Raw genomic sequence first — 13,522 nt, forward strand, 5'->3', positions numbered from 1 at the left:
TCTATATATCCATATTTTCAAACAGGAAGTTGCTTAAATAGTAATTTATAGAATCTAGAAAGTGCCTTTAAGGGGTTTGTGGTGAAGATGAATCGGTAACACTGATGCTCATCACATTTCAGTCTGTATACAGACAATTTTTAGATACAATTCTCATATATAGATGCTATAAAAGCAGAAAAGTGGTATTTTAGTCCTATTAAAAATCACTATATGAAAGCCTAAAGGTGCGTACACACACAAAGATTTTTTGAACGATTTAACTATAACGACGTCGTTATCGTTCAAAAAATCGTTCAGTGTAAAACGATAAACGATGAATGATTATCGTTCATGCGCGTTCACGTTTGTCGATTGTAGTTTGTAGTGCGGTCGGACTGGCCAACTGAACGATTTTCAATAGAAGTTGCAACATTTTTCCTTCAACACACAGAAAATTGTTTATTATGTAAAGTAAAACCAACTTCTTTGTTAAATGATTTTCGTTCACTTATTCAAGGGAAAAACTGAACGAAAATCGTTCAACGAAAATCGTTCATTAGTTACATCGTTGTGTGTGCACGCACCTTTAGATTATGAACCAAAAAACAAATGTTCCACCCAAACATGGCAAATGGGGAATTAATAAAATAAAGAAATAAACACACAAACACACAGCTAATCTGCCTGCAACAGTGTCTAACCGTAAGTACTGGCGGTCATTTATAAAGCTGGAACGCTGAGCTCATGTTTTCCAGGAAAGTCTTTTTTCCACCAGTAAGAATCTGTAACTCACCTTCCTGGATTCCCAGCATTTCATACTCACAATGAGCCCAAATCAGCAAGGTAGGTGGAAGTTGGCCTCCCAGTTTGGTTCATGGAGATAATGCCCCACAGCCCTTATAGAGTGGAAAACTTAAAGTGTTCGGCCGCTAAGGTGGTGACGCAGCATTAGGGGACATTTGGAAACATTTGGTTACGTTACAATGTATCATGGTGTCTTTCTGTCCCTTACATATGTAACCTCCACACTTCCTGTCACGTGAGCTGTCCAATGCACCTGCGAATACTGGTGAGACCCGAGAGGAGGGGATAATCTGACCTGGCCACTTTATTAAACACAAACGCAATATTATATCTGTTTAGTGAGTCCATCTTTATATAACATACCATTGCACTAAGGGTGTCGCAGTTCCATTTTCTATAGTTTGTCATACAACAAATATAAAATGTACACAGATGTTCATTTCACACTGAACATACACATTTGCAATACAGATAACACCCAGGCACTGTGACAAGGGGGTACACCTGTCCCGGGACCCCGAGGGGCCGCTCAAGAATCTTGGAGGCAACCTGGACATCATGATGTCGCGCCATTGGATCAGAGAGGAGCCGGGCTTGAGCCACCAGGGATGGGGAAGGAACAGCAGACAGCAGGTAAGTGTTGGCTTGGCTGGAGAGACACTGGTCGGGCGGTGGTTATGGAGGCTGGGGATAAAGTGGCAGTGGGGGAAAGGAAATGAAGACACAGAGGCTGAGGTGAGGTTGTCAGACACAGGGGCTGGGGTGAGGCTAGCAGACACAGGGGCTGGGGTGAGGCTGTCAGACACAGGGGCTGGGTTGAGGTTATCAGACACAGGGGCTGGGGTGAGGCTATCAGACACAGTGGCTGGGGTGAAACTGTCAGACACAGGGGCTGGGGTGAGGCTAGCAGACACAGGGGCTGGGGTGAGGCTGTCAGACACAAGGGCTGGGGTGAGGCTGTCAGACACAGGGGCTGGGTTGAGGTTATCAGACACAGGGGCTGGGGTGAGGCTGTCAGACACAGGGGCTGGGGTGAGGCTGTCAGACACAGGAGCTGGGTTGAGGTTATCAGACACAGGAGCTGGGTTGAGGTTATCAGACACAGGGGCTGGGGTGAGGCTGTCAGACACAGGAGCTGGGTTGAGGTTATCAGACACAGGGGCTGGGGTGAGGCTATCAGACACAGGGGCTGGGGTGAGGCTGTCAAACACAGGAGCTGGGGTGAGACTGAGAGACACGGGGCTGCGGTGAGTCTGAGACACAGGGTGGGGGTATGTAGCTGAGAGACACAAGGGCTGGGGTGAGGCTGTGAGACAGGTGGGGAATGAGGCTGAGAGACACACGTGGAGGGATAATGATGCTGAGAGACATGGGAGATAAGTGGATTGTTATAGATGGAGAGACACAGGGGGATGAAGATGGAGAGACATAGGGGGATGAGGCTAAAGACAGAGATAGTGCTGGAGCAACACAGGTGAGAAGGAGGCTGGAGAGATATGGAGGATGAGGATGAAAGACACAGGGGATGAGGCTGGAAAGACATGGGGGAATGAGCCAATGGCCGTCCTAAATGTACCGACTATGAAGGGATAGGGGGCACCAAAAACACGAGTCTGCCTGGCCCCAAGATTTCTGTTGCCGGCCCTGAGAACGCCCCTTGTATCTGGAAGTCACCATTGTAAACGTAATAATATGTGGGAGAGAGTGGAGGGGCGGGGAGGGGGGGTAATTTATATACAGGGGATTCAGTACATTATGGGATCTAACATCATACTATTTAACAAAAGGAGTAACAACCTTAATCATCACTTCAAACACATCCAAGAGAGCATTTAACAACGCAGCCAACGGCAGCCAGGCTCCAGACCTTTCTATCTTTAGTATAAATAGAGTATATACATTAAACAGAAGGAAGTCTACAAAGTATAAGAGACCACTCTGGGGCTTATTTACTAAATGGCGACTTATCTGAATTTTGCCAGCAGAATTTAAAACAGTACTATTATTTATTTACACGCCTGCTTTGGAGGTTTCTTCAGGCAAAAAAGAAGATAATCAGTGGCTTGTTAAAGCCGCTGTTTAGTAAATAAGCCCCTCTGAGCCTTTAAAGAGTTCCTGTCGCCTACAAGCGGTGAAAGCTGCCATTTAGGGCCACATACTGTAGTGATGCCACAGGTTTCAAGCGAAGCTACAAGTTGCATCCTCGTGTACAAAATGGCTACCATGACCGTGCATAAGAAATGAATACACTCTAAAGACAAAGAAATCATGGTCTCCCCAATGCAAAGTCCCATTTACGTTCTTTTACACTGTTATATCAGAATCCGTCCTAGGAAACAGATCTGTAGCCATATGTAAGAACTCTAATGCAACTGACTCCCCTCTCACCTTGATGCCGCGATCTCGGCTTTCTGCTTGGAGATGTTGCTCGCTCTCTCGGCTTGCTCCACCGCCCGGTCCACTTTCTCGCGGATCTTGCTGGCTCTGAGTGGAATCAGGTTCTTTCTCTTCCCGCTCACCAAGACGTTCTGTTTGTACTTCCCTTCCTCCTTGGTACCGTCAGGGAAGGTCATGCAACCATAACCATGCCGCTTGTTGTTCGCCCACTCTCCCTCATATTTTAGTCCGTCCGAGCGTTGACTTACTCCGAAACCAGACCGCTTGTCGTGCTTCCACTCTCCCAGGTAGACCTCGGTGGTGGTGGCATCGATATCATCCTCGATGACTGAGAGTTCAGTCTCCCCCTCACCCAGACTGATGGTGGAGTTAATGTCGCTTGCAGTGGAACTCACGGTGCTCATGCCGGCCTCACTGCGGAAAGAGCTCTGCTTGCTCCGCTGGCTGGCCAGAGAGCTTTTAGATTCTGATTTGCGGAGCTTCAGGCCGCTGAGAATGGACCTCCTGAAGATGCCTTTCTTCTTGTTCTTTAACATCTCTGCATCACTGTGGGCCATCAAGACGAATCCCCCTCTAGAGACAGCAGGGCTGCCAGCCACTCCACAGGAGGTATCTGAATGTATTGCTGTTCCATTGGTGTGTTCGCTACGGAGCGAGTTTATGGAGGTCCTAAGGGGGGACCTAATAACTGCAGCCATTCCATACGGGACACTCTGGCGCACTCCGTACCCCTGGCGTATCCCAGCCGCCCACTGACCTTGGTATGTACCTGCAACAGACACACAAAGAAGTGGACATAGTTGGCACAGTCTTCACAATGAACAAATTAATACAAGAGGATTTCAGACGCTCTTTTCCTACAGGGACAAATAAACAGAGAATATATAAAACGCCTGGTATCTTTGTTTTACATACAAAAAAGAAATGAAATATACACATTTATCGGTATAGAATAGAAGATGAACGGGCTTGGGTGGAGGATCTAAATTGGACGCTGTCATTTATATACAAGTGTGAGGAAGATTATCCAGAATATTTGTGACCTGAGCTCTCTGGATACCCATAGTTGCATGCCCTCCTGGAGTACCCTGGAGACTTCGGAACTAGAAGTGAGACCTGCAGGACTACCAAGGCTGCAGGCAATTCACTCATCCTATCTCATCAGCTCACACCTGCTGCAGGGCTCACTGAGGGCCTGATACAGGGATGTACGCCATGCAGATTTTTACCCAGATTTAGTGATTATTTGCCATTGCGCCTGCGTGTCAGCCACACTGCGCACAGGCAGCGATTGTTTTGCAAATACGGTCGCACAGAGGATTAATTTGCAAAGTGCGTGACAGGTAGTCTGTGTTTGGGGGAGTATATGGGGGTGGGTAGGCAAATGCAGGCGTGTCTGACCATTTAAACATTGTCGATGTTACTGAGGTTTTTGTACGTCGTCGAACGTATGAGAAGGCGGCAATAGGCGTCCCTATGCTCGGGTAAGTTACGAAAAAATGTTCATATTTCACAGCTGCTTTCTGTGCATTAACGTACATCTCTGAATAAAGCCCTTAATCAGTGTTAGGAGTAAGAGCGGAAAAAAAAGCGCAGTATGCTACTGGAACAAACCATGCTGCAATGCAAGGGGGGTGCAAACACATTTATAGTTTTTGCTTGCAGGGTAAGTACCGGCTGCTTTTGCATGTAGCAAATACTGGATAGCTTTATTCTTACACTGCAATTTAGGGGTAAAATTGCTAAGATTCGAATTTGGGTGAGTTTGCAATCTCGGGTGAGTTTAGGCATGTCTTTCATCTCTCAAATTTACTAAAGACAAACTCGGGTTAGTTTGGGAGAGAATTAAAGGGGCACATCCACTAGACGATCTACTCCCTGTCCAATCTCTAAACGATTTTCCCTTGATTTTTTCCCTTGAAATGTTATCTTTCAGTCTGAACGATTTGCAAACTATCTTTAATAGATCAAGTGAAATTGACCTGCATGTTCAGTCGACTGACGAGACAATCAAACGACCAGCGGGAGCGCGCATCGTTGATCGTTAACGACCAAACACTGCACGATTCATAAACTATTTTTAAACGATTATCGTTCAATCGCCTGCTAAAATCATGTAGTGGATGCCCCCCTTAGCAAGGACACACCACTCCCAACTATATATCTCCCTCTGCACATTTTATATCTGCTCCACCTGCAGCACAACATGGTTATACCAAAGTGCAAACTGCTCCTTGTATTTCTTGGTCTCATTCCTGATTCTGAATACGGCCACGTGTGAGCAATGGCGCAGTTAGCGTCACCGTACACACTGCCCGACCCATCTGATGACGTGAATGCTGTTCCTTATTGTAAGGAACAAGTGACAATGCTATACAACTTAACAATTACTGAAAGCAGAATGCACATATTTGTACACTTTTATATCTGACCCTTATCTTATCTCAGAATCAGACAAGCCATTATTTTATCCACCCAAAGTGGCTTCGCAGAACATACAGCGGGATATGAAAAAACGTGAATTACGTAAAACCGCGCGTATCAGCCAACATGGTTTATATCAGGGTTATATCGGTAAGTGACAAGTGGTCTCATCACCCAGAACCCCATCAGTTTCTAGTGGTGTTCTTCATCATTTCCCCATCCGACAGCCCTGTCCAGAAATATTTCAACATGTTCCCAGGAATCAACTCAGAATAATAACGATACTGAATAATATGAATCCAAAAACCTCTGAAAGTCAACGAAAAAGTTGAAAACCCTCGTTTGACTTGGAAATGACAGGTAACGCGGCCTCAGGTACTAACAAATGGAGCCAGATGTGACACCGGCTCTGCTGAGACTTACAGCAATGCAAACACTGGAACTAAGTAGCTGGGAGCTGATGCGTTTCTGGCTGTTTGAACAAACTGTTTACCCTGTTCCATCCCGAAGGCCTCATTTTAATTTGAAGATCAAACTTGTCAAAGAGCTTCCTGCAGGAGCCGGTCTCGCTGCAGGTAACAGGTGCTGCCAGATGTGGATCGGAGACATGGTATCTGAAGACCGCCGGCGTCAGAGTGCGGCACATTTCAGTGTCACTATACAGATGTTACAACAATCTAAAATACAGATCAGTCCTAGAATAAACGATTAAGAAATAAGATCAGAAATTGTTTCTCCCAAAAGGACATTTTCTATCTCCGCTTTTGAAGTGATGTCTGTTCCCAGCTAAACAACCTTAAAAAGCGAAGGGGACATCACAAACGATTGGACTCATAGGGGACAGGAGACACAAGAGATAAACCTGAAGACAACAGATTATCAACACGCGAGGCAGGCAGAGTGCAAGCCTGCCAGGCTATCATCAGTCTTATTGCATCCTGAGATCTCCTTTCTAACTCTTTCCCCTATTAATCATAACTTTCAGCACCGAAGGCGCAGGAACGTCTTTCCCTGGAGCACATCCCCAGACAAAGACAGATCCCTGGGGAAGAGCCGGTGAGTGAGAAACCAAGAAAAGGGGGCCGAGCGGACCAAATCCCACGTCCTTACAACATCTCAGCGTCTGCGGCCCCGAAAACTTCACAGGGGATCTTAAAATACAACATTCCTTTACAAAACACATTCTTCTTTCCTGACAGTGGTGAGTCATACAATTCGCACCTTTTGTGTCCTATTATAGCACAAGTGTTCACAGTGAAACAGAAGGAGAGAAGGTTCAACAATATTATTCATCCCGCACATTATGCAAACGCTATGTGGTAATGTCTTAAAGGGGCGATACAAGAACGTTTCTTAATTACAAATAGCATATTGTTGTGCAGGTCTAGAACTAGGGGCCTCATTCAGACCCACTCGCAAGCGGCTGTCCGCTCGCAAGTGGGTCGATGGTGTGCACTGCGCATGCGCACGACGGAGGGAGCTCCGTCGTGCGCATGCGCCAGACGCGACGAGCGAAGGACTTTCCTTCGCTCGTTGTGTCTGATCAAAGGGGGCGTGCTGTCGATGTTGATTGACAGCACGCCCCCTTTGGTGGGCGTGCCGGGGGCGTGCCTGCCAGACGGAGGCGTTCCCAAGGGAACGCCTACCGTCAGAAGCCGGCCCCACTGACATCACTAGTGATGTCAGTGGGAGTGATTTTGGCTCTCATAGAGCCAAAATCACTCCAGGGCTTGTGGTCGAAAAACCCGACCATAGGCTTCTGGTCGCACTGGCGATGGTCGCGATGGTCAAGACCATCATCCTGCACGCTCGTATGTGCTGTGGGTGGTGACCCACAGCTATACGAGCGTCCAGGAGGACGCTCCATTTTTATGGAGGACAGCCCTCATTCAGAGCGAGCGCTCTGCTCAGAGCGTCCGGCTCTGAATCAGGGCCTAAGATTTTTTCAGTTTGGGGGGTGGAGGGGAGAATTAAAACCCAGCTGCCACTTATTTGGTGTACGCTGGGCAGAACTGTGACCCCGGGGAGCTTGTTCTGGGCCGTCCACTGGACGGATTTGGATGAAGACTGCACAGAGGGGTGGCATTTGGTCTGGGGTACCTAACTAAATTACTTGAAGATTTAAACCCGGGCAACGCAGGGTACATCAGCTAGTTTTCTAGAATGGCATTTTCATTTTTGCTTACACCATGAGTGGATGGTTTGTGTCATTTCTTTGACAGATTGGTTTGCATGTGAGCACATAACTAGGACGTTTAATGCTTCTCGCTCTCAGTGAACACGCAATACCCCAATCCACCAGTACTCATAGCGGAACACCCACATCCGACTGCACTCAGGGGCGGATTCTGAGGCGCGTGGACAACAGCTGTAGTTGCAGGTATCTACGGAAGCCAGGCTTACTACTTCATGCTAATGCAAAAATCCATGAGGCGAATGCGGAGGTCCGTGACTCTGCCCCTGCCCATTAGCTTTGTGCCAGCCGCCGCACCTGTCATCATTGCTATCTGCGCTTGCGGCAGCCCCATGCTAGGTGCTAGATGTAAAACTCGCCATTTGCACCCATTAACAGTGGTCCGCCCAATTCAGTATGAGAATCAGGCCCTCAGCGCAGAGCACTCCGGTTGGTTCACCTCCGGCCATTAGAGGATACTAGATTTTGCACCTTCTGAAAACCAGGTGAAAATGGCGTCTGCATTGTGGGCGGGGTCAGTTCTCTGCTTTCGCAAATCACCAAATTATTATGTAAAGTAGAAGGATGCTTGTATTACGCGTACATCTAATTAGGTTCCTCTCTCACACAGAAGTGCACCCATTTCCTACACACAGTGGATGTCCCTTAAGATGTGCACTGGATGCACACCACAAAACGCGTTTGATTTGCATTAGGGTACCTATGTGATGCAGTCATCAGTTCTAACCTCTGATCAAACGGAAGGGCCTCCGCACAATAGGAGAACCATTTGGTTCGCAAGAGAGACACATTGTGGAAAGGTGAAACCATCATATCTGCGTCCCACCCTCCTGTCACTTTATAACTGGTAATTAAGTTGCACTTTTCCATTTTTCTCTTAAAATGCTGTTTTGTTTACATGTCACCTGGGTGATTGAGGTGCACGGTGCAGCCATACCGCATTCTGCATTGCTTCTCGGCTGTTCACCACGTAATAAATGAGGCCCGCTGGGAATTTCTGAAGCCTGTTATGATCTGTTCTGTGTTTGAGACACTGAGCCTTTTGGAGACTGAGGGCCTGATTCAGAGCAGCTCGCTCTGAATCAGGGCGTTTTTTTTTGTTTTGTTTTTTTGTTTTGTTTTTTTCCGCCTCCAGGCCGCTTGCAAAGCTGTGGGCGATTATCACGACCATCGGGCTTGCAACGAGACCCTGTGGCAGGGTCTCGGCTCCCGCAAAGCCCGAGTGGACTTCCTGCTCTAATAGAGCAGGAAGTCCACTACTGACATTACGAGTGATGTCAGTAGGGCCGCCCACAAATGGCAGGCGTTCCTAAGGGAACGCCTGCGTTTGTGCAGTCAGCCCCCCTCCATGCCTACAAAACGGGGCGAGCTGTCAATCAACATCGACAGCCGCCCCGTCTTGTAGCGAGCCCCGGAGCGACTGAACTTCAGTCGCTCACTGAGCTCGCGCATGCCGGACGCGTGGCACATGCGCAGGGGCCAAACATCGACCCGCTTGCGAGCGCTATGCGCTTGCGGGCGGGTCTGAATTAGGCCCTGAGGACAGATTATGAAACCAGCAGTTCCCCTTTTTTTAGCGAAGTTCTTGCAGAATAAAGCGCTCTATATAAAAGCATCTTAGACTTTCTGTAATAAATTTAATCAATGCCCCAAAATAATCGAACGCTCCCACTGACTCACTCTGTGCTCACTGCACTCATGCTTAGAAGTAGATGGAGTAAATTAGGTCACCGACTGTTTCCTTGCAAAAGCCCTTTTTAGATTTATCTACAATTGGACTTTGGAACAGTCAGTTGTTTTCATGCTGAATGAGGATTGACACACAGGTCGGGATAACCCCTTCATTCTCGCTCATGTCACTTCTTGTAAACAGAGAATAAATATCGTAACATAAAAAGGATAAAGTATCAGTTCTTACACATTGTCTCCTGCAGTGCACCACAGCGACCACCAGGGGAACAGGTCTCATGTCTCCAATAGGAACACTACCTTGTTTCATAACTTTGGGGCAAGCATGTCAGACAAAATACCAACCGGGCCGAATATTCAAGGTCTAAGAGTGAGGGGGCCGCAACAACAAAAAAAAGTCTTATATGCAATTTTGAAAGGTTTATTATTAATATAAACCAATGCAGTGCCCCTGTAGTAGTACCCCTTATGCAATTCCACCCTGTATTACAGCCCCTTTTGAAATGCCCCCTGAATTTGTGCCCATTATGCAATGCCCCTTATGCAGTGCCCTAGTAGTGCCCATTATGTAGTGTCCCAGTAATGCCCCTTATGTTGTGCCCCCAGTAATATCCCTAGCAGTGCCCCTTATGCAGTGCCCCCAGTAATGTCCCGTATGCAGAGCTACGAGTAATGTCCTTAGTAGTGCCCCTTATGCAGAGCCCAGTAATGCTCTTAATGTTGTGCCCCCAGTAATGCCCCTTATGCAGAGCCACCAGTAATGTCCTTAGTAGTGCCCCTTATGCAGAGCCCCCAGTAATACCCCTTTATGCAGAGCCCCCAGTAATGCCCTTAATAGTGCCCCCAGTAATGTCCCTTATGCAGAGCTCTTAGTAATGCCCCCAGTAATGCCCCTTTATGCAGAGTCCCTAGTAATGCCCCTTATGTTGTGCCCTGAGTAATACCCCTTATGTTGTTCCCCCAGTAATGCCCCTTATGCTGCGCCCCCTCCCAGTATAGAACAGGCCCCACTCACCTGTCTGTGCAGCACTTACCTTTCTTCACGCCGGCCGCTGGACACCGCTCCAGTCCACGCCGTCCTGCTTAGACGCTGCCGCTGACTGGATCTAATTAGATCCAAAGCGGCAGGCGCATGCTCCGCTCTTCGCGGGCGACGTCATGACGTCACCCGCGCACTGCATCACTGGGAACGCTGGATTCTGAAGCGAACAGAGGCTTCTGATAGCTTCAGAGACCACGGTTGCCAGCCTGTAAAGTGAGCACTGCCCAATCGGAGCCCACTGGCCACATGTTTGACATGCCTGGCTTTAGAGAAATCAAAGTAAATCTACTCACAATAGAGGCAGCGTTTTGTGGACTTGACCAATAGTTAATAAAAATGCAACTAATAAATTCACTAGAAATAAAAAACAGTGACATCACTGAGAATGCAGCCTATCCAGGCCCTAGGAACCAGTGACATCACTAAGAATGCAGCCTATCCAGGCCCTATGATCCAGTGACATCACTGAGAGTGCAGCCTATCCAGGCCCTAGGATCCAGTGACATCACTGAGAGTGCAGTCTATACATTCAATAGAAAACCAGTGACATCACTTAGATGGTTGTCTGTCCATAGTGACATCACTGAGAGTGCAGCCCTATCCCTACACTAGGAACCAGTGACATCACTGGGAATGCAGCCTATCCTGTCACTAGGAACCAGTGACATCACTGAGAATGCAGCCTATCCAGTCACTAGGAACCAGTGACATCACTGACAATGCAGCCTAACCATTCACTAGGAACCAGTGACATCACTGACAATGAACCCTATCCATTCACTAGGAACCAGTGACATCACAGACAATGCAGCCTATCCATTCACTAGGAACCAGTGACATCACTGAGAATGCAGCCTATCCTGTCACTAGGAACCAGTTACATCACTGAGAATGCAGCCTATTCATTCACTAGGAACCAGTGACATCACTGACAATGCAGCCTATCCATTCACTAGGAACCAGTGACATCACTGACAATGCAGCCTATCCATTCACTAGGAACCAGTGACATCACTGACAATGCAGCCTATCCATACACCAGAAAGCAGTGACAATATTAAGGCAGGTCTCAGTGGTTTCCTTAAAAACTAAAGACTGGTTAAGCCCAGAAACTGGATGTTTCTACCATGTGTATGCCGGAGAGTTTAGCTGAGTGCATTGATTTATGTAATCAGCCATAACAGGTTGAAAGTGGTTTCCTGTAGTTTTGTTTTAATAGTGTAACACGCAGAAATGGCTGAAACAAAGCACACCTCATACATCTTTAAATATCCTTAATTTCACAAAACACATAGAACTACTTTTTCTAAATCTTTTTGAATAGTATTATAAGTTGTTTTATATTAAACGGCGTATTTTACAGCATCTGACTCCTCCTAGGTACTACAAGATACAACACAGCTCCAGTAAGGTGCTACTAGCCATTCCCCAGCGGGTAAGGTTAGCACCACACTTAGCTTACAGGACCTCATTCAGAGTCGGTCGTAAACGGCCGCTCAGTCGTACGTCTAACGACCGCAAAACTGAAAAAGGAAGCGATTGTACGGCCGGTCGGTAGGTAGCAACCAAAGTGACGCCCATACGTGAACAATGCACCTCCTCTAGCTAACGAGTGATAGCAGCTAGCGATCGAGTCGTTGTCAGTCGTTGTCAGTCGCTGTATGTTAATTTTCTTCTGATGGTTGCGGCCGTTTGTGTTGTGTGCAAATTACTCCAAAAATTACCGAAAACCCACATAGAATAAGCCATCGCCCTGAAATATATTTATTCTTATTATTCTCTAATGCAAACGCAGCTGAATCAATTACAGGCCAATTAGCAGTGTTATTAGCTACAACAAACGATTATTAGCTGCTTGCATTGTGTGGCTCAAAATAGAAACATCAATCCTAACATCAGTAACATTCGATAGTATCGATTGTACTCTGGGGCTTGAGAGAGCTCCTACCCAACCTCAAGCTGTACGATCAGCCAGGCCTCTAACCTGCTCGCAGAGTGACGTTTTACTACTTCCGGCCTTCTATGTCGGTCGTAGCAGGTAAGTTATGTACGCCCCTAAAACGCCCTGAAAAAGGTGAGGAACGCCTGCGTTTCCAGACCACCACGCCCGTCACCACCCACAAACGGCCTTTCATGTCAATCAACCCTCGGAAGCCACTTCCTGCTCGTAAGCCGTACGATCTACAGCATTTTGGATCGCAAAGCCTCGTACGCACATGCACACAACTAACCGTTCGCATGCGTGGTATGGAAATATCAGATGCGTACGACCGAGCGGCCGCTTACGACCGACTCTGAATGAGGTCCACAGTACCTAGTGTTGCCTACTGCCCTCCAGTTAGTGTCACACCAGCAGTGCCGCAGTGATCCTATCGCGCATTTATTTTCGGACATATGCATGCGGATTTACTGCCCCTATCATGGAGTAAAAATGAAACGACTCAAAGTAAGACAGAGTAATAGAACCGAGATGTAAAGTTATGCTGCTCTCAGTCAAGAGATTTCAGATGCTTATCAGTTACAAGAAAATAACCTTACGCCACTACACACATAGACGGATGCACTATCTAACGGTTAGGACCTCCGATCGCAGAAGCAACAGTTGCTGTCTGCGCTCCCCTTCGTGCTTATCTGTCTGAATAGGAAGCTCAGGGGGGCACTGTCACCCTCCCACCTGATCCGTAAAGGCTGAGGGGTAAGAGAGTTGGGGCACTGTAGTGTGGGGCCATTACAGCCATTGCTGGATATGAAACACAGCTCAATAAAGTACAAATTTACATTTTGTGTGAATTAACTTTTTGGTTTTGGGTAGAATCACCCTACACGTCCCAGGGAACACGATTTGGAATACAGCCTGATCCAGTACGTACAGATGACATATATATGTATAGTGACAGAATGTAAGCTATTTGGAGTAAGAATAACTAATATCTAACTTACTGAAATCAATGTAAATCTCTATCTCTCTCTCTTCTGCAAATTTGTGTATG

The 13,522-nt window shown here is 47.1% G+C and overlaps 1 protein-coding gene across 1 annotated transcript in view; it reads right to left on the reverse strand.

Moving 5' to 3' along the window:
• JPH3 (junctophilin 3) overlaps positions 1–13,522 on the reverse strand; it is a 165,061-nt gene that overhangs the window by 110,641 nt on the left and 40,898 nt on the right. Inside the window, exon 2 of the mRNA XM_088448014.1 lies at positions 3,175–3,952. Within this exon, the coding sequence (XP_088304140.1) occupies positions 3,175–3,952 (778 nt within the window). The remainder of the gene's footprint in view (positions 1–3,174; positions 3,953–13,522) is intronic.

This window comes from Taudactylus pleione, unplaced genomic scaffold (assembly GCF_031769625.1).
Source record: "Taudactylus pleione unplaced genomic scaffold, aTauple2 ptg000447l, whole genome shotgun sequence".
NCBI lineage: Eukaryota > Metazoa > Chordata > Amphibia > Anura > Myobatrachidae > Taudactylus > Taudactylus pleione.